At 38.0% G+C, this 20,449-nt stretch overlaps 1 protein-coding gene across 2 annotated transcripts in view; it reads left to right on the plus strand.

The window, feature by feature from the left end:
• Positions 1-19,959, plus strand: part of mmp17a (matrix metallopeptidase 17a) — a 106,152-nt gene extending 86,193 nt beyond the window's left edge. Inside the window, exons 7-10 of one of the 2 annotated variants that reach the window (XM_041970847.1) lie at positions 5,708-5,790; positions 8,003-8,155; positions 8,246-8,503; positions 15,238-19,959. In XM_041970847.1, coding sequence (XP_041826781.1) covers positions 5,708-5,790; positions 8,003-8,155; positions 8,246-8,503; positions 15,238-15,563 — 820 coding nt within the window. In that variant the 3' untranslated portion in view covers positions 15,564-19,959. Of the gene's footprint in view, positions 1-5,707; positions 5,791-8,002; positions 8,156-8,245; positions 8,504-12,152; positions 12,209-15,237 lie in introns of those variants that run through there. The other variant, XM_041970848.1, reaches the window with a different exon arrangement.
• The last annotated feature ends 490 nt before the right edge of the window (positions 19,960-20,449 follow it).

Here is a 20,449-nt window from a genome sequence, read left to right on the forward strand (position 1 = left end):
TTGAAGGATTCTTCCGTTTTTGGTAAAACTCAACAGTAAGGCTGGGCAATATATTGAGATTTTCAAATACTGAAACTTTTTCATACAAGATATAGAAAGAGGAAATATCGTTTACATCTAGCTAGCTTGTTCTAAGTTCAAACTATCTTTTCTTTTTGCATTTCGCACCACTGTATTTTTTTATGGCCATTGAAAAGTATTTTTCATTCATTTTGTTTTAAGAGCATTAATTTAATATACAGCTGCTTTAATTTCAGTGAGCTGTTTTAATGGATATGTGCTGCTAATCCTTAATAAAGGTGCATTCAGAACTCAAGGCTGTAAATTGAAAATGTCTCTGGTTACTTTACAAAAAAAAATATTTTGAGATATTTATCGTGTATTGTGATCAGGTAAAAAAATATTGCAATATAAAATTAGGTTCATATCGCCCAGCCCTACCCAATAGCATGGCCAACTGGGTGCAACAGTTTTATATAGAGCAGGGCTACTCAATTCGGTCCTACGAGGGCCGCAATCCAGCAGGTTTTCCATGTATCCCTGTACCAACACACCTGAGTCAAATTAATGAGTCATTGTGTAAAACCTGATTGGCTGTTAGAGCCACCTAATTTGACTCAGGTGTGTTGGTACAGGGATACATGGAAAACCTGCTGGATTGCAGCCCTCGTAGGACCGAACTGAGTAGCCCTGATATAGAGAGTACAAGCAATGTGTAATCTGTAAAATAGGATTTCCTTGCCTCATGTGTCCACCCATGCTTTAGCTGTTCCTGCATTTTTAGGTTCCACATTGCAATGCATCTAAAAATTTGTGCGTACAAGACTTTGAAACTTTACATGGTTGCTTGAAAATCATAGTGTAGTGTCTAGCTAAACTGACCTGTAAGCATTAAACTTTCACAGTGGCACAGCCAAGTGGGAAAATATCAAATGTAACTGGCAAAAAAATAAATAAAAAAAACAGCAGAAGCAAAATTGATACATAATTGCAAGCACAAATAATAGATTTTATTTTTTATTTTTTTAAAAAGCGCCTTTCAAGTCACTCAAGGACACTGTACAATAAAAGAAACAAAATAAAAACAGGAATTCAAAAGAAACACAGATACAGGGATAAAAACAAGGGACAGTGCAGTTACAGAGAGTGTGCTATCTTGAAGAGGTAAGTTTTGAGTTTGGATTTAAAGAGTCAGTATTTCAGATATCCGGTGGGACTGAATTCCAGAGTTGTGTAGCAGAGTGGCTGAATGCACTCCTCCCCATGGTGCTGAGACAGCTGGGGGGCACAGTGAGGTGGATGGAGGAGGAAGACCTGGGGGAGCAGGAGGAGGTGGCAACATGCAAGAGATCTGACAGATAAGGGGGGGCAAGGCTGTGGATGGCTTGAATCTGTGCAAAATAATTTTGAATTCTGTTATTGATTTCACCGGTCATCAGTGCAGCTGCTGTAGGATCTGGGTGATGTGGTGAAAGAAGAGGGTTTTGGTGACGATGCAATCAGCGGAATTCTGGACCATCTCAAGCTTAAATTGCTCTCAAATTGCAATAATCAATTCTGAAAGTGACAAGGCTGTGAACAAGAATATAAGCAGTACGCGTGTTGATGAAGGCGTGGAGATGAGAGATGTTGCGTATATGGAAATATGCAAACCGAATTACATAAATGATATGAGCTTGAAATTATAATGTGCTGTTGAGGATGACACACAGACTCTTAACCTGAGGGGAGGTGGACACTGAGGAGCCATCGATGAAGCGGGAGAAACTATTAACCTCAGAAAGCATAGATGTAGTTCCAAAGGAGGAGGATTTCAGTTTTACTGCTGTTTAGTTTAAGAACGTTGGAACTGAGCAAAGATTTTATTTTTGATAAACAGGTGGTAAGGTAGGAAGTAGGGAATGTAAAATTAGGTTTGCAAGAGAGGTAGAGCTGGGTGTCATCCGCAAAGCAGTAAAGAAGATGTATTTATGGAAAATATTGCCAAGGGGAAAGATAAATAAAGACGAGACGAGGCTCCAGGACTGAGCCCTGGGGCACACCAGTGCCAGAGTTGTGTGGGACTTGCCAATAGAAGACAGTCTATTAGAATAGCTTGTGAAATTGTATAAAAAGGCCACACTCAGGTCAAGGAGGATGAGGATTGTGAGTAAACTGCAACCAGGAGGCCATTGGTGATTTTAATGAGAGCAGTTTCTTTACTGTGGTGGGGGCAAAAACCAGACTAGAACTGTTCATACAGAGAGTTTTGGATCAAATGTGTGTGGAGTTATTTAAAGAAATCTGGAAATGAAAGGTAGGTTAGAAATGGGGTGAAGATTATTGTAGTTCCTGGGATCTAAACCAGGTTTTTTTTTTAGTATTGGGGAGACGACTGTTGTTGTAAAGAAAAGGTTAAAAGCTCCAGTGGTGAGTGAGGAGTAGTTGATGGTAGAAATAAGTGGTTGCAGAGAAATAACAAAGGACTTTGCAAAGACTGTAGGGAGGAGATCAAGCAGACAGGTGACGGGCTTGGACTTACAGATGAGGTCTTAGATTTCTGAAGCATTTGGAAACTGGAGAATAACTGAGAGAGATTGAAACTGTCATAAGAGGAGCCAGATGAGAAATCAAAATTGAGGAGCGGGTGGACTTTTGTAATATTCTTGCTGAAGAACAGCATTAGGGAGTCACAGGTGTCGGATGAGTGCAGGTGAAAACAGTGTTTTGGTATTACCTTCATTGGAACAGATTAGATCAGAGTAGTAGGTGGCTTTGGAATGTGCAGTTAAGTCCTTGTAATACTGTAAATAGGTATTGCACATTTCTTTATGAACAGTGAGACCAGATTTCAGAGGTAAATGGGGGCAATGTGAAAAGGTGACACAACGAGTTTTCACTGGAACAAGATGGTTAAGAATAGTATTCAGACTATTGTTGTAGTAAACAACCAGTTCATCTGGGGAAGAAAATGAGTCAAGGATAGGGATGTTATTGATGCTAGAGGAGAGGGTATCTAGTTTTGGTTGGGAGAGACTGAGTTTAACATTTCGGTTAAGCAGAAACTTACGGTCAATGAGGATATCCTGGATGAGATGTCCCTTGCTCGTGAGTGAGTGGATGTTAAGCAGACCAAAGTTAAGAGCAGTGTTGACCTGTTTGACGTCAGTATTAGCCGACCTAGCTAGGCTAGCTAAAATACTGTGGTTAGCAGCCCTGCCTGAAGTTCTAGGAGGGCGGCGATTGGTGGACCAGATGGACTTGATAGCTGTAGATTTGTCGAAGTGGAAATTCCGGTGAGCTTGGACAGCAATGGCCAGGTGGAGGTGCAGCTCAGCTCAGCTGGAAGGCGCTCAGACAGGTGACTGCAGAGCCACAGAAGCTCAGCAGCCATATACTGGAACAGTCCTGACACAAGTTCATTGACGAGTGAAAGAAGAGTTCAGGTTAGTGTTAACCAGATGTAGAGCTTATTGGCCAACATACTTAATGCAGACTAGCAGGTGGAGTCACAAAGCCGGATGTTGCGTCACGCAGCTAGACGAGCATTAATCCAGTCGTACACAAACATGCAAGATTGACAACTGAAATTGTCCAACGCTGTGGAATATTGGAAGACTGAACTCTCACAAGAGTACAATTACAAAGCCCACACAACCTTAAAAACCCATAAAACACTATAAGTTACCGGTGAGTAGCAGCAGCAATCCACACCAGCGTCCACTCAACCGGATGAATTAGCAAGAATTAACAAACAAAAGCTAACAAGAAATAATTTAAAGGCAAAAAGAAGCTAAAGTAGTAAAGAAATAGACAAAACCAAAAGCAATATAAAATGAAAAAAATAATCATTTTCATTCCATTGTGTCCTTTTATTAATTCCTTTTTATTTTTTCCTCATTCTTTTTCTTATTCCTCTAAAGATTCTTTTTTTTTTTTTTTTTTTTTGGTGCTTCTCTCCTTCCATGCACTGCTTACAAAAAATCTGAATATATCTAAACATTCACACAGTTACGATTTTAAAAAAGATATTAATAATGATTATGAGGATTTGATTAATACATGTAATTTAGTGCTGTTGCAAGCAAACTTTGATCTCTGAACCAATTTAAAAAGAGAAAGCACTTATTATTCTGTCTGGTATCACTGTGTGCACCTCAGCAAGCATGGACTAGAGAGCAAAAAGAATATTTGTCTTAGGAGGCAAGAAAGGAAGTAACTGCACAGCATGGTCAAGGTAAGGCTTTAAGACCATTTATAACCTGCCTAGCATTCCTGTTACCACAGATACTAATATTATTAAACGGTTGTACATTTTAGGATCATTGCCAGAGTCCCTGAATGTGGCTGAACCCAGAGGGAGAGAATGACAGCTGGAATTGTAGAAAATGAGGCTCTGAATAATCTAAATCTTTGGCTTCACATCCAATTATGTATTTTACTGCATATGTCAGTTTTGTTAATCTAGATGGTAAAACAATTTTCATAACATGCATCTGAAAGCACCAAGAATGTTTAATTCATTATTCTAATTCACCTGATTACCACTGGATAAACCTGAATCCCACTGCTGGGAGAAGACACCCATTAAATCTCAGATAATTGGAGCAGTTTACTCAAAAAAGGACCCAAACTACCAGTAGAAAAATCTTATGAAGAGTTGAAATAAGGGCTTGCAGTGATAGCTTTTGAAGGTGGTCTAATGATATAGATTTTCTATTTATGTCTTCCTTCGCCATGCCATTTTTATTTGCTGTAATGCTCTGAAGCGATACTGTGTTACAACAAAAATTAAAGTGTCTGTTCTGTACGAGCAGGCTTAAAGTTAATTATGAATTCTATCCAACATCACAGATTTTCTTTATTAATAAACCATCACTAAGTTATGTTCATTTTCTGTTGTGTGAAGGGTTTCGCATGATTGCTTCTTGAACTAATAGTAAAGAAGAAGGGTAACTTGCTGAGTAATAGATCAAACTGTGCTCCAAACTACATTAAAAACCTGCCTTGTGTATTCTGTTTTTCAAATATTTAAACATTCAAAGACTTTGCATCATATGAAAACTTTACAGGCATATAAAACCCACCATCCATTGTTAATCTTTTCATTTCATTATCTCTGCCCATTTTTCACCACCACCACCTCCATCTTGTTTGTGATGGGTGGAAAAGCTAGATTATGCTTGTCAAAGGTCACAAATGCAGACACTAGGCAGCCGTGCCTTGTTAGCAGAGCTCTGAATAAGGATCTTTGTTGTTAATACCGGGGCTCTCAGCTTCCCACTCACAGTGGAAGGTCTGTGGTGCTGATGGCTTCATCATTGGCAGGCTGACCACGTCAGAACTTTAAATCACTTATTAGCCTAAGGGATAAATGCGCTGGAAGACCCCACCATTTAAGCGTGACAGTATTCACCTCATGTTTAGCCTATTTAATTGAAGGAATTACATGCACATGCATGCACACATACAGACTCTCTCAGTAGGTAAGTGCAGTTATAAAACAATTGTTTTTTGTTTTTTGTTTTCTGTATGTATGTGGATTTAATGATTTCTGCTCCTGCTCCTTACAATGAGCAAGGCTGCTTAATGTATGAACCTTCAATATTGTTTTTTGTTGTTGTTGTTTTTTGTTTTCTTTTCTTTTTTTTCAAAAACTGTAAATTCCCTGTTGTCTTACTTTTTTTTTTTTTTTCCAACTTTCCTTATGGCTTATCTTCTCTCTCAGGCTAGCGCAAGATGCCCCAGACAGATGCACCAGTCACTTTGATGCCGTGGCCCAAATACGAGGAGAGGCCTTCTTTTTTAAAGGTATTTAAACCTTAAAGGAGAGAGTGGGTGAGAGGTGTGTGTGTGTGTGTGTGTTGGGGGGATAGAAATGGGGGGCGGACTCTTTGGGCAGAGAACGCTGAAATGATATTTTATATTATGATAATTTCTGCTGCTGTTTGGTAGTGATTTAGCCATGAAAAATAAACTAAGGGAATAAAAATTATATAACTCTTGATGAGATTTTTTTCATTTTCTCTGGGAATAGATCAAATCAAAAGCAAGAGGTTAAATTTATAGAAAACAACAGGAATCTTTCTGGAGGAAAGTCTGGAGGCATCTTGTGTAGTGACCTGGAGCTCTGGCTGAAACACTGGCACTAAATTAAAAATTGCACAGTGGACTGTTTGATAAGCTAAATGCAGAAAAGTCCTTATGCTGCAGTCAGAATTTAATGACACGCATGATACCTCTCAGACGGTTACAGGCAAAACATTAGAATTTTTGAAGGAAACAGTCTCCAATACAAAGTGTTTGCAATAAGAACTTTTACTAAACCTTATGATTTGTACCAGAATGATTTAGTGAATAAAGCTTTTAAAAATGTATTTGTTTTTTTTTTAAACACTGATAATACTACAAGACTTAATCTTGATGTCAAGCTTTAGTTTTTCCAATAGAAAGCATTTACACACCATAAATTAGATGTCTGTAACCCTAAGAACAGCTTAATGGATAACTACAAAACACCATTTTACTAAAAATATGCCGACAAGGAACAGATGTGTGTGCTCTTCTGCTGTTTTTAAAACCTTTAGATATGAATGACTTACACTATCCAAGTAATGAGATGTTAAGATGAGGAAGGAAATGGACTTTAAAGTAAAAACATTTCTCATTTTAAGTTTTCTTACAAATCGCTGAATATGAATCTCAACAGATATCGATTCACGAGTGATGGAACCTTATTTTTGTGAATGCTTCCTTAATAGTTTGGCTTTGTCATGCAAGAATAGCTATGGTACGCATTTATATTGGTGCGGTGTCATAAATAATGGTGACATCTGCATATTGGTGCACATTTGCTTTAGGTACTTATTAACCTACAGAACTTATAGAAACGGGGCACAACAATGGTCCAAAGTGCTAATCTATGGAGACACAAGCAGTAGAACAACGAGTCTCTGGACACATACCAAAACAAGGCTCCCCACCTCTCCTTACTCCTCTAGTTTTATGTTTCTTTCTTGTTGATATGTGGTTTTTTTTGTTTTGGTTTTGAATGTATTTGAATTGTTTTTATGGTATTTAGTAGTTGTTTTGTTCAGCTACTTCAACTTTGTGGTTGTATTGTTGTATTTTACCATTTTATGGTTGGCTCTGTCATCCTGTTTTTTTTTTATTTAACAGCAAGCTTACACCTTTATTAATAAAGTTGTTCTGAGATTCTTGGTAGTTCTACTATTTACTGGACTTTGATAACTCTATTAAAATTTATTGGAAAAGTTTCACTTGTTATAAATGTCCTGTCTTGTTCTTCTTGTTTGCTTAATTTTTTCTGGATAATTTTCTTTGCTTTGAATATTTGAAGCAAGCTGAACCCCATGAATCTCAATTAAATCACTACTCCTAATATAAACAAAGCTCGGCTGCTGGCAAAATGTAATCCGTCCACTGGTGATTCATCTTCAAGACCAAAGGATGCTGCAGAGGTTTACTGCTAGAATAAGGTGATCGAGACAACATGGAAATAGTTACATCAGAACAGAAGACAAATAAAGAGGTGAATGGAGGGGCAGAGGGCAGAGAGGTGGTCCAGTGATCAATAAAACGTGTGGCTCCGAGATGTAATATGACAAATTCACAAACCATCACATATTCTGCTGCCTAAACAAAATGGTGATCTTGTGACAAGTCTGTAATGTTATGCAGATACTTTCCACTGAATTTAAAGTGTTTTGGTCACTTTGTTCATTTAATCAACATAGTATGCCTCATTCAGCAAAAACAAATATCTTATAGGAAATAATGACTTCTGTTGGAAAACATGACTTTTGCCAGTTACCTCATCTCCCAAAGACAAGATCAACATTCTTATTCCCCATTCGTCTTTTTTACCCAGGTAGCTAAAGGTAAATAAGGTCCTGCTGATACAGCAAACTGCATGCCAACTAACCACCAAACAAAACATGGCTTTCCTTGTATTGTCATATTATGAAGAAGCTCTAACCAAACCTGTTCCTGTCTGTTGCAGGGAAATATTTTTGGAGACTAACGCGTGAGAAACACCTGGTGTCTCTTCGTCCAGCTCAAATTCATCGCTTTTGGAGGGGACTCCCTCCCAGTCTAGACAGCGTGGATGCTGTTTATGAGAGACCAGGGGATCACAAAATAGTGTTTTTTAAAGGTGAAAATCTCTACCTGATCTCATATGGACTTAAATATATTCATTCCAAAGTATTTCCTTTTAATTGTTCCCTCTGTGTTCACACCTCAGGTCTTAAGTATTGGGTTTTTAAAGACAATAATGTAGAGGAGGGTTACCCTCGTCCAATCAGTGACTTTGGCCTTCCAGTGGAAAGAGTGGATGCAGCCTTTGTGTGGCTACACAACGACAAAACCTACTTCTTTAAGGATAGCAGCTATTGGCGCTACGATGACCACCTCCGACGTATGGACCTGGGTTACCCTAAAGATAGCGCGCTGTGGAAGGGGCTGCCACCACACCTGGATGATGCCATGAGGTGGTCTGACGGTAAGTCTAGTCTTTACTTCTTCAACTTTAGCAAACTGATAAACTACTCTAGAGTGGATTACAAATTAAATTTAGCAATAAAAATACATAAATAAATGTAAAAGTGAAATTTAAAAAAACATTCATTCTGTATGCTCTGTAGCTAAAGGATACACAGAGACAGAGAGAATACTTCGAGTTTTACAGATAAGATAAGCAAAACAAACTGAAGGCATAAAATTCCATCTTTGCAGTTGCCTTAGCAAGAAATAAACCAGAGCTGGAAAACTAATCAAAAATAAACGTGAGGAGAGATTGATGGAGTTTCAAGTGGCCCCTAAGGGAACTGTTAAAACTGTGGAGAAATCACAGGTAAACTTGACTTGGACTAACAGACAACATACTTTATAGGAGAATTTGATGAAGCTAGATTTTGGCATCTGTTGGCAGATGAAAATAAATCCAAACCAAAGTGATGTTTTATGTAAAGCAACAATTTGAAGGACGTTTTTAATATTAGGATCAATTTGACCATGACTAACAAATAACAGCACCAAGGTAGGTTTGATTTTAACATTGCTGGGGCATAAAAGTGGCTCACAGTTGTCCCTAGAAGATAAGTAATTTGTTGTAAAATATTCTATTCAGGGATAGACAATAAATTCTTATTTTTTGGTCAAACTAAATACAAGATTGTTTCACGTCATGATTTCTGTAACTTTAAATATGCTACATTCATTGCAATTTCAAAGAGTTTGTAATGTTAGAGAGAATTCATCTTAACATTATTATTATTATAACTTTAATTGAAAAACATATAAGTAATCTATACCAAACATTTATTTGCTATTACTATTACTATCACCATTATTAATTTCTTTATGCCTTAAGCTTAAATGTTGACTTACTAAAATTGCTCATGATGTCCAACTCTCTTTTCTTTGGTGGCGACACAATCACCGTCAGCACCGCTCTTTGCTGCTAGCTAGCACTAGTTGTAATGTAGGATGAAAATATCTCCTATCCAAGTCCAATAGAGAGCTTCTGCAACTCTTAAACTGGATACCATCAGTCGGTCTACTTGATCTGTTCTGACAGATCCATCTTTCAATGAGGCTTTGCCTGTTGCTGCTCCAAAATGAAAGTAAGCCCTGTCTTCCTAAAGCACCCTGTGTGGAACCAGAATAATGACAAGAAAAGCAATGAAAGCAACTCCTGATTTTATTCCTTTTGGGTAGCACTGTATTTCACAGGCTGCACACAGCTCTCAGTTCAGCATCACTTTTTTTGCTGCAGCCATCAAGCTCCACAGCAGCCCTCCCACCACAGCCACATTCACTAACACCAGTATATGCTCTACATAGAGCTGACTGTATGATGCAGATGTGCGTATGAGGACTAGCTACTCAAACAGTAACATTTTTATGCTTGTGTTCTGTGGAGGGACAAAGTAAGATGTGTAAATCCAGTGGAGCTGATTACAAGGCTGAATTAGGCTAATTTTAGTGGGAAGACATCCGTAATAGCTGAATACACTTTGATGTGTGGGCTCCATCCTCACTCAGACCACAGCCGGCAGTTTTACAGCTGGTTGTGGCTGCAGCCAAGTCACCGTTGTTTTCTAAGATGTCATGTGTTGCTGCAGAGCATAGCATTTTGGCATTGTGGGTCCTGCCGTCTGCTTGTATATAATTAATCTGCTTCCAGAATATGATTATCATCTGTGACTCTTCTGAAAACCCATCAACGAGGGAGTCTCAGGGCCAGATGGTTGACAGAAGTATTGTTTTCCTCTAACTAGCACAAATTGGCTCATTGCTTTTATGACACACGATGAACCACTGACCCCCCACACTTGACAGTTACTCGAAAAAATCATCACAGCCACTGATGGCCCCTTTCAAATGTAAATCAGCATATTGCGACCTTTCACTAACTGAGTCAGAAGAGGTCCTTGTTTATGCTGAGGAAGTGCACACTTATGGGACAGTGAGGTTTGGGAGATACTGAAATAACTAATGCATGCAAAACTGTGTGTGGCACAAATTATATTTCATATCTGGTTCAGTACAAAAACCATTCATGGGCTATTCCTGAAAATGTGTGTATAATATAATTTTTTAAAGTTCCCACATTTTGAATATATTGCTTTATTTATTGTCCTCAGATTGCATTTAATGCTACCAGGCATTTCATATAATGCCCAAGTCAGATTTTTACTTTATAGATTGATGCAGCCATCACAGAAACCCCAGCTGGTACACCCACAAGACGCAGGAGATTATACATGTGTGTACGATCGCTTTCCTTTACCTCTTTATGAACTTTCCCCCAAAAATCCCTATTTCTTTTACTCCTTTTGTTTCTCTGAAAGCAGCAAGCTTTAAAGGAGGAGGTGAGGTAAAGTGAACATAACCAGAGCCGTCATGCCTGAGCCTTCAGAAATGTTTACAGACTATGTGCATCTGTGCCTGTAAAACATTCTGGCCCTTTACCCCATATAAAATGTAGCAGTCTAATGCCTTATAAAACCCATATATATACAGTAAGCTTGAACGTGTGTGTATGAGCTCACAGCTGGTCCTGTGTAATTATGTGTTGCAATAGCACGGCATTACCCATTATGATGAGATATTATTAGTTTGTACTGGATAATAATTGCAACAAATAGAAATTTAATCAAAAATATACCATTAAGAACAAGACTGAAAAAAGTGTGTTAAATAAATACACAGGTGTTGTTGGCACAGCTAAAGCATTTGACTTGAATTTAATAGTTTAATTTTTCCAGTCATTTATATTTTGATTACATAAAATATTTGCCACTGCTTTTTTGTTTTTATGTTCTTTCACAGTTCAGAAGTGATTCCTTTGAAACGTAGTTTGACGCTATTTTAGAGCTTAATTTAATCACTGCATTGCATATAAGATTATGGAGGACATAATGGTGAGACTTAATGAGTCAACAAGAAGTAAATCAATAAGGCAGCTGCCAGCAGTAATGAACACTTATGCCAGTGTCAAAGTCACAAATTGAGAATTAAAGAGAAAATGCCCACCTGCTTTAAAAAGCTGCCCAAGTCTGCCTAGAGGAAGTGGTGGTCATGTCAGATAATAGTTTGTGTTAGGTATATTAGTAACAAGTTAACTGGTAGTTAAAATCAATTTAATTTAGCACCTAGCTTAGATTGTTTGTTTTGTGGCTTGTATAACCATATTTAAATATTTAAAAACAAGTACAAATGAGATTATTTGCAAGTATGGATAAGAGCAGCGTAACAAATATACTAGAACAAATCAAATTGTTGCATAAATAATTAGTTAAACTAAAAAGGCAGTATGACGAAGTTCCAGTCCATTGCTCCATCTCTTGTTTTGTCCTGCCATCACAACAACAAGATGCTGAGATACTTGAACTTCTCTGCTTGAGGCAATGACTTAGTCCCAACCTGGAGGGAGTACTCCACTCTTTTTCCAATTAAGACCCATGGCCTCACACTAAGTGAAGTCCCCACGATGCTGAATTGCAGTGAAACCACAAAAGTATTTTAGCAAACCACCCTTTCATCCCCACAAAGCCAGAGGATAGCCTCCATGAAATCGATAATCTCTGAAGCCAGGCACCAAGGTGGATAGGTTTGAAACCTCCATCGACTGTGGTATTGTGCAGACAGCGTAACCACACCGCTAGAGGATATGAAGTCCGTGTGATGAGCGCGCGCCAAACACAGCAACAACAACGTCATTCATGGCCAACTGTGAACCCCTTGGAGGTTTGCTGGGCACATCCTACTTGGAAGGATCCCCAGGTATACCCATTCTGGCCTTGGAACACCTTGAAATCCGCCATTCTTTCTCTGTGGTAGGTTAGCAATTATGATAATTAGATTAATGAATCCAACTGAGCAGTTCCTGTTAAATACATAGAAGGAAAAAGTTTTGTCCCAATGCTAGCGGAAATGTTGCTTTTTTTTACGATGCACCAGATGTTAAAGTAGAAGTTATTTGCCTTGTTTACAAAAGGCAATAATGCTGTTATAGAATTCAAGTCCAAAAAAAGTTTATAAAAAGTTTGTGGGCTGCATGTAGCTAATTAGATACATAGAGGTCAGGGATGAAAGGATCAATATGTTGTTTGCCAATTTCATATATAACAGAGTCAAGCATCAAGCTGTTATTTGACAGAGCTGACATTTAATTTGGAATCACCTGCTGTGATGTTGGAATTGATATTCCTAGTTCAAATTTTCCTGCCTGAGCTGCAAGTATATTGGATTTTCAAAAGATTAATAAATTCATTGGAATGTGAGTCAGAACAAAATGACTAGTCAGAGGAACTTGCAACAAGGTAAAAAGGCCATTACAAAACTAGTAAAAGTTTAAAATGTGCATAAACAGATGGAAGCCAAAAAGCAGACTGTGCCTGAAGGAGTTATACTTGAAATTGTGATTTAAATTTACATTTAGATTTTACAATTGAGCAATGTAAAATGTTGAGATGTGTTATAAGTTGTAATTTGTTCCAGAAAATGCCATATATGAGCTTGTTCCACATCATTATGTGCCTGACTCTCTTGGGATATGGGTGCTAAGGTCCTCCTAAATCTCAATTTTTTGGTCATACTGATGGTGGAAAACGTAGTACTTTCATGTTGAGGTATTTATCTCTTTTGTTCACCCTGCCTCCTTGATGTGCAGGTGCAAGGGGTATGTTTAATCTTTATTTTAAACAGGTGGTTTCCAGGTGGACACATGCCAGAGGGTAAAGAGTGCAGGAAGGTTAAAGCATGTAGCTTCTCATAGCTTAGATTTTAATATAGCATTATCTGTGTGTTTGTGTGTGTGATTTTGTAGTGTGTTTCAATGTATGCAAACTGTCAAACTGACTGGAAGCCCATATGAATGAAAATAAGTGAAGGCCAAAACGTTTAAGATAAAAAAAAATGTATATTTAAACCATTTTCCTTCTTGTAAAATTTGAAATGGGCCAATTTGACCAGGATATCCTACAAGGGCAAGAGCAGAGGAGCTGATGCTTTAGAAAGGTTACCTGTTGTTACTACATAGTTGGGGACATAGTGCACAACCTTCCCATAGAGGTCAGTAAAAATTACTTTGATATCCACTGTTTCAGAAGCCTTAACAAAGCAAGAGCTGACAAAGCAGAATCCCTCTATATCATGTCGCATAAGAGGAGTGGGGAGGAGGATTTCTCTGACAAGCTGTTTAATTTTGCTTTCAAATATGTATCAGCACTGATACTCTTGCAGTGGAGAAAGGTACGTGAGTAAATCTGATAACAAAAACTGTTTAGTGTACCTTGAAGAAAACGCTTGTCCATCTATTGGCCAGTCCAGGCTTTAATAAAGAGCTTGTAGTTGCAACTAGCATAAAAATGTCATTTAACATGAGGTACTTAATCTGAATTTCAAGCTACTTTCAAAACCCTTTTTTTCACTGGTCAGTAACCCCTACAAACTCAGGCTAATATCTGGCTTTAGGGTAGAATTCAGTCTGAATGGTCAACTCAGCAGCTCTGGCAGGTTTTTATCAGTTCAGGCTCGGCATAGCATTGACGGAAACCCAATTATAATTTTTTTTTTTTTTTTTTTTTTTTTGAGAATGCTGCTCACTTTGCAGAAACATGTTTTCCCAGCCACAATGTCTCACATAGTGACTCTAAAACTGACATAAAAAAATCTTTTCTGTTTTGCCGTCCTGCTTCATTATGTGTCTAAAAAATAGGATAATATGTACAAACAGGTAGTTTGCAAAAGTCCCAAATTTACAGGACACAACAAAATACATTATTTATATGAACTATAATACATTATTTAAAAAATGTATGCAATCACCTTTAGGTAGTAGATTGTAAGAGGGGCCACATATCATCTTTTATACGACTTTAGGTTGCATCCACAAACCTCCATAACTGACTGCAAGATTTAAAATCACAGAAGAAGAAAGTATTTAAGCTTAATTTGCTAAATTCAGTCATAATCTCATGAGAGGCACAATTGCAGTGTTATCAGGCAGAGCCTCGCTCTTAACTAACAGTGTCAATATTGGATTTAATCAGTATTATTGATCAACTGCACAATATCATGAAGAGAAACTCTGCATAGCTGAGTAATTACATGCATAACAACATTATACATTTTCAGCCCAAAGCAATCAGTCTGCTCCTCTATCAGCTGTCACCAAGTCCCACACTGGAATTCTAAACACATGTCAAACAGAGACTGACTTCATTAGCTCTATTTATTAGAAAGCCTTAAACACACACAGAGAGTCAGTGTGAGCTGTCTTATTGAAGAACAGGATTTTATTCCTGCAGATTTCAGCACAAAATCTCATAGCCGTTAGAAAATCCAGGTCTCTGACCAAATCGCTCATGCTAATAGCTCATTATGCACACTGAGGTAACAGGCACATTTCCTTCTTGGGATAATGACCATTTTCCACTCATTACTCTTGTGATTTTTCACAGTTTTAGCCACAAGAACAGCTTTTTTATGTTGGTCTCTTTGTAAATTCTCAGCCATTCTTGGTCATTTTCTTTGAGTCTTATTAACGACTTTACTCAGAAACTTTCTGCTAATAAATTGTGCGCTAAAGTTTAAGTACATAAACTCCATGCAGACTTCTTGCCAGTCTTGAGGGAAAAACAAAATTGAGTGTAATTGTTTCCTGCTCCATGTTCTGTTCTGTTACTTACCAACCATGTGCCCTCTCTCCTCTTTCTATCTGTAAAGGTTCGTCCTATTTCTTTAAGGGGAAGGAGTATTGGCGAGTGCCTGGGAGTGACATGGAGGTAGAGGTAGGATATCCCCACCTCATTGCGAAGGACTGGCTGCTCTGCACTGAGATGCAGTCGGACTCTCCAGACACGGAGACCAAAAGCACTGAGACGAGAGTCAACGTGCACCGCCACCCAGACCATGCAGAGAACGGATACGAGGTGTGCTCCTGCACTTCTGACACTGCATCACCTTTAGGTGCCCGTCCCTCCCCATCTGCAGTCTGGCTGCTGCCACCTCTCTGGACACTTGCATTGGCTCTCCGCTCTGAACTGCTATGATGCTAAAGCATGGGACTGATTTCTCAAACTGGGAGAAAGACCCTCTGTGAAGGGCAAGTGGATGCTGAGCCAAAACAAGCTGGAATAATTTGTTCATATAAATATTAATTGGTATTATTTTTGCTGTTATTTATTTCACATGCCATTTAATGGTCTCTAAAAGCGCCTTGTATTATGGGTACTTCAGACAGTTATCATCCTATCAGTCTCAAAAACACCTGGTAGAATCAGTTCATTGACTAATGCTGTGCTTTACAAACACAACTTATATCTCTTACTTTTTGAATGGCTACACTGCTTCATTGTTATTTGGGGTGCTAAATGATTAGCACTGTTTAAACACATATTTAATCTGGAAATGGGCACTGACACAGTAATTGGTATTTTAGCTTATCACCAAACCATATTAAAGTTATGAATTGTATGAACATGAGCTTTGAGTGCAAATTCTCGACTTAAAATGAAGAGATTTCACATCCAAACTGATATTTTTTTTTTTTATGAATGTTTTTGTTTTGTTTAGTTTTTTTTATAATTAGACAAATTAACATGTCTCTAAATAAAATGTTTATTTTTAATAGGTTGTGAAGAATCTTTTACAGAAAGCAACTGAAGTCTGGAGCCCATCAACCTGTGGGTGTTTGCTCCTCTGTGATGCTTTGCCAGGCCTTTCCTGCAGCTCTCTTCAGGTGTTTGTGGGTCTTGTCTGTCATTAAGCTTGTTACATACTTCATGAGAAGCAAGAACTCTGTTCCCGTTCTTGAGGCTGCAAGAACAAGAACAAAGTTTGTATTTGTCTGGTCATTTCATACTCCAAGAAAACCTTCGTCCATGACGGGGTGAGGATTACTGCTCGGGGGACGTCTGTTTTTTTATGTGCAATGAACAGCTGATCGGGTTATTTCTTATTTTACAAACGTTTGTCCGTGTGCATGTGGCAGTCTTTAAATCCCACATGTATACGTTTTTGTACTTTCTCACCACCTCAATCAGCTGTTCATTAAAACTATCCATTCAACCTCGCATCAAGGGAAATGTGGAGGCCACAACTTTCCACTTCATTTTTTCCGTTAACAACGCCAACTTCAAATGTCCGACCAATCTCATAATACTTCTCGGAGCCAAACGAGAAAAAGTTCTACTCGGTTAATGTGTCAAGAACAAGCTGTCCCCATTCACGTCCTCGAGAACAAGAAAAAAGTTCTTGCTTCTCATAGAGTATGCAACAGCCTTGAGTCTTGTCTTCAGCAAGCGAAATGCAACCTGATGAGGCTTGAAATCAAGGGATTGACTCAACCACTAATATCACCTGGTTATTGTCTTTCTATATCATGATGCACCATCCAATCGGTTGAGCTGCATTTGGTTGAATGTAAACAGATTAAATATGCAGATGTACTTCAAAATCTTCTGTCACATCATCAATAAACACCAGTAACTCATTGCCATCGGAAACCATTCATGCCTGTGCCAGGGGTTAAATTGGGAATAGGCTGTCTCTCGGGAATCCAGCTGGTGCTGGATCATGTGTCATTAAGCAATAAACCTTCCTCATGATTTTTAGTTGTGAATAATTAAAACCATGTTTTGAACAATTAAGATAAAGAAACTCCCTTGTGATTCATTTCCTGCTGTGAAATACCAGATTGATCTGATTAGATCTCTAGTGATTGAAATTCCTAGAGCACTGCGCTGATACACCACGTTGTTTTTCCCCCCTTGATGCTGTCACTTGTCAGTCAGTCTGAGTCAGTTACAGGGATGACAGGAAAATAACAGCAGGGATGTGGTGTTATTGAAAAACAGAGCTTCACCTAGTAAGTAGTTAACTGTCACCACTTAGAAAGGAGAAGAGAGCTCAGCTAGCAACAGACGTCTTACAGGTTAATGTTAAAGTTAACATAAAGCAAGCAGGATCACTAATATTGAAAATGAACCAGCTTTTGTCTTTATCTGCTCAGAGGCGGACCTAGAAATATTTTGATGAGGGGGGCATGAAGGCACAGAATGGAGAAAGGATAACAAATATGAATTAGTAAATAATTAGTAAATGGGGGTGGGGGTAAGTAAAATGATTATCAAAATAAAATATAAAGCAAATTTCGTGAAAGTAAACAGCCAATGGTATTTTTTCAGTCGGTCGTTTACTTAGAAAAATACTTAGAAGAAAAACTTTGAACCAAATCACATGGATTTTCAGACAATTAACTTTCCACAGTTGGTGAGATAATTTGTTTTGAATGTTGGATAGTCGGATTTTAGGGCTGATTTGTGATGTTAGTATCACTGAACGCTTAATATCTACATAAAAAATAATTATGTCATCATCTTTTTTAGTATTGTAATTAGAGCCAAATATTTACTTTATGAAAAAGTCTTTACATGGTAGGTAATGTGCATACGCCGCCTTTCCCACTTAACAAATCCCAGTTTAGCCCCTGGCCTGCTGTGATGGTTCAGATAATGAGCTGTTCCCAACCCAACAAGTTTCACCTTTCTAGTTTCTATCTTTCTATCTGAATGTTGTTTCACATCTCTTCAGAGTTTTTAAGATTTTTGTTTTTTTTTTTGTTTTTTTTTACAAAGTCCTTTCAACCTTTCTATTCTCAACACTTGTAAATGGCTTGGACCCTGTGGGGAACCCTCTCCATTTGCTTTTTGTGAGGTTTTCTGTTTCTGGTAGACTTGGATATCAATAGAAGGAGGATTTTCTTTATGGCCTTTCTGCAGACATCCCAGTTTTGTCATGTTACCAAAGTCATCTTCTTTATTTATTTCTATTTTCTTTCTCAAAACATACAAAAATGTTTATTTGATGTTCATCCACTGACAGTTTTGAGTCTATAGATGGTACTTACGCTAAGAGCTTTTTTGACCATATGTCATGTATTCACAGCAAAACCACACATCTCCAGACTTTTTACTTCCTTTAGTAAAGAAAATCACCAAAAAATAGCCCAAAACTTTCCATGAAAAACGTTTTTAGACACGTCTACATTTTAGCAAACGAAAAAGAGGGTCCTACAATTTAGAGAAATGTAATGCCTAAACTCTGTTAAGTATTAATATTCTTAAATTAAAGCCCAATCTGCGTTGAAAGCCCTGAGTCAGGTCAAGTGTACAAATAGTTTTGGTTCTACATGCATGTTCACATGAAATGTTAAGAAAACGAGGGAAAATTAAGTCTTGCTGAGAGTTACATGATAACTTGGATACTTCTTCCATATCTGGACAGTAAACAATTCAGCTGTAACTAATATTAACTATTTCTGGTGGAAATATCAAGGGACAGCTTGTGTGTCTCTTCAAAAATGCCACATTACTCATTACATCATCCATACAAAAACATTAAAGTGTATAAAGAAGATATTTTTCCATCAAATTGAGAGTTTTTCAGTCAGAAATTGGGATAGATCCAGAAAGACTCTACATGACTAACCCTTTTTTTCCCCATTTAACTCTCAGCAAGAAAGATGAAGGATATCTCCAAAACTTGTCAAATTATTGCTTCAAATAAAGCCAGAAAGCCAAAACTCCCTGCCAGGCTTCAGATGGCTCTTAGTTTTTGGCCAAGTTAAAATCACACTTGTGGCCACAGTTGGAGTTTGGGTCCACCAATCCTACAGGAAGATACAGGATAGTTCCAAAGCCACATGTAGACTCACACCAGGGTAAAAAATTATCTTCTGAGTTATCGTAGGTAGACATTTGATTGACACCATTGTCCCTGTTTTTGCAGACAGGTGCCAAGCACCCTGAGATGTCGTGTAGACGGATAGTTAGGTTTACAGATGCATAGCCCCATGGGAGCCTGACAAAAAGACACATCAATGGCATGCTGGATGAATGACATTTAGGCTTGTAAAGAGAAAGACAGGTGACCAAGAAAATGTCACAATGGGTGGTAGGAAGTACGAAAAATGAATGTTAGACTCTGAGACTCCCACTGATGCTTACATCTCACATCCTTCAACTACTCTCCCACACTCTTTGACAAAGTGATCCTCACATATCCACACAAATCATAACTTTCACCAGATGTTTTCCCTGCCATTGCCAGAGGTAGTACTGGTTTGTTGTCATTATTATTATTTTTCTTTTTTTGTAATAAATATGGATATATTGTGAGTCCAATTTGCTTTGAGATGACAGCTTATGGAGCATTTCCTACACCAGTTTAAGCTCCTAGTGGTGACGTCCGTCGCAGATTCACAAGGCAGCAACCAGATTTATAATTGTTGCTGGTATATTTACCTAAAATTTAAATATAGACACATATATTTGAGTCCAGATGTTCCACGGTTACTGCAAAGCAAGTGGACTGTGTATATTTCAAGCTGTGTTTTCTAATGTAAAATATTTTTATAGCAAAAAATAAAGTATCTGAATGACTTTACTGGCTAATTGTGGTCACATGAATTTATAATAAGATATAAGTTTAGAGTAGTCTGTCTTATGGCTGAGTGGGCTGAGTGTGCAATTATTTAGCACTACTGGAAAGGAACCCAGGCTTAAAGGCAGATGAAGGTAACATGACAGCTCGCAGATGCCAACTGGGATCTGCTGTCTATCTCTGGTGTTCTTAAGCATGTTTTTTCTCTTGTAATGGTCATTCTGTTCACCAGGAAAGCCATTATATCATCACACCCCCCCTCTGAGTCTGCTTTATAAAGACAAACACTCACAGAGGATTATATGACTTTTTAATGAACTTCATCTCTTACACTGTTTTGCTGAAGTCTTGATCGAGCTCTCATTTGTTTATCTGCTGCTAGGAAATCAGAAAATATGCTCAGCCACTTATTAAGAAGGCAAAAAAAACAAAAAAAAAACCCAACTTTGTTCATTTGTGAGAAGCTTGAAAGTTAACGTTTATAAGCTTTCTT

The sequence above is a fragment of the Melanotaenia boesemani genome, chromosome 19 (assembly GCF_017639745.1).
Source record: "Melanotaenia boesemani isolate fMelBoe1 chromosome 19, fMelBoe1.pri, whole genome shotgun sequence".
NCBI lineage: Eukaryota > Metazoa > Chordata > Actinopteri > Atheriniformes > Melanotaeniidae > Melanotaenia > Melanotaenia boesemani.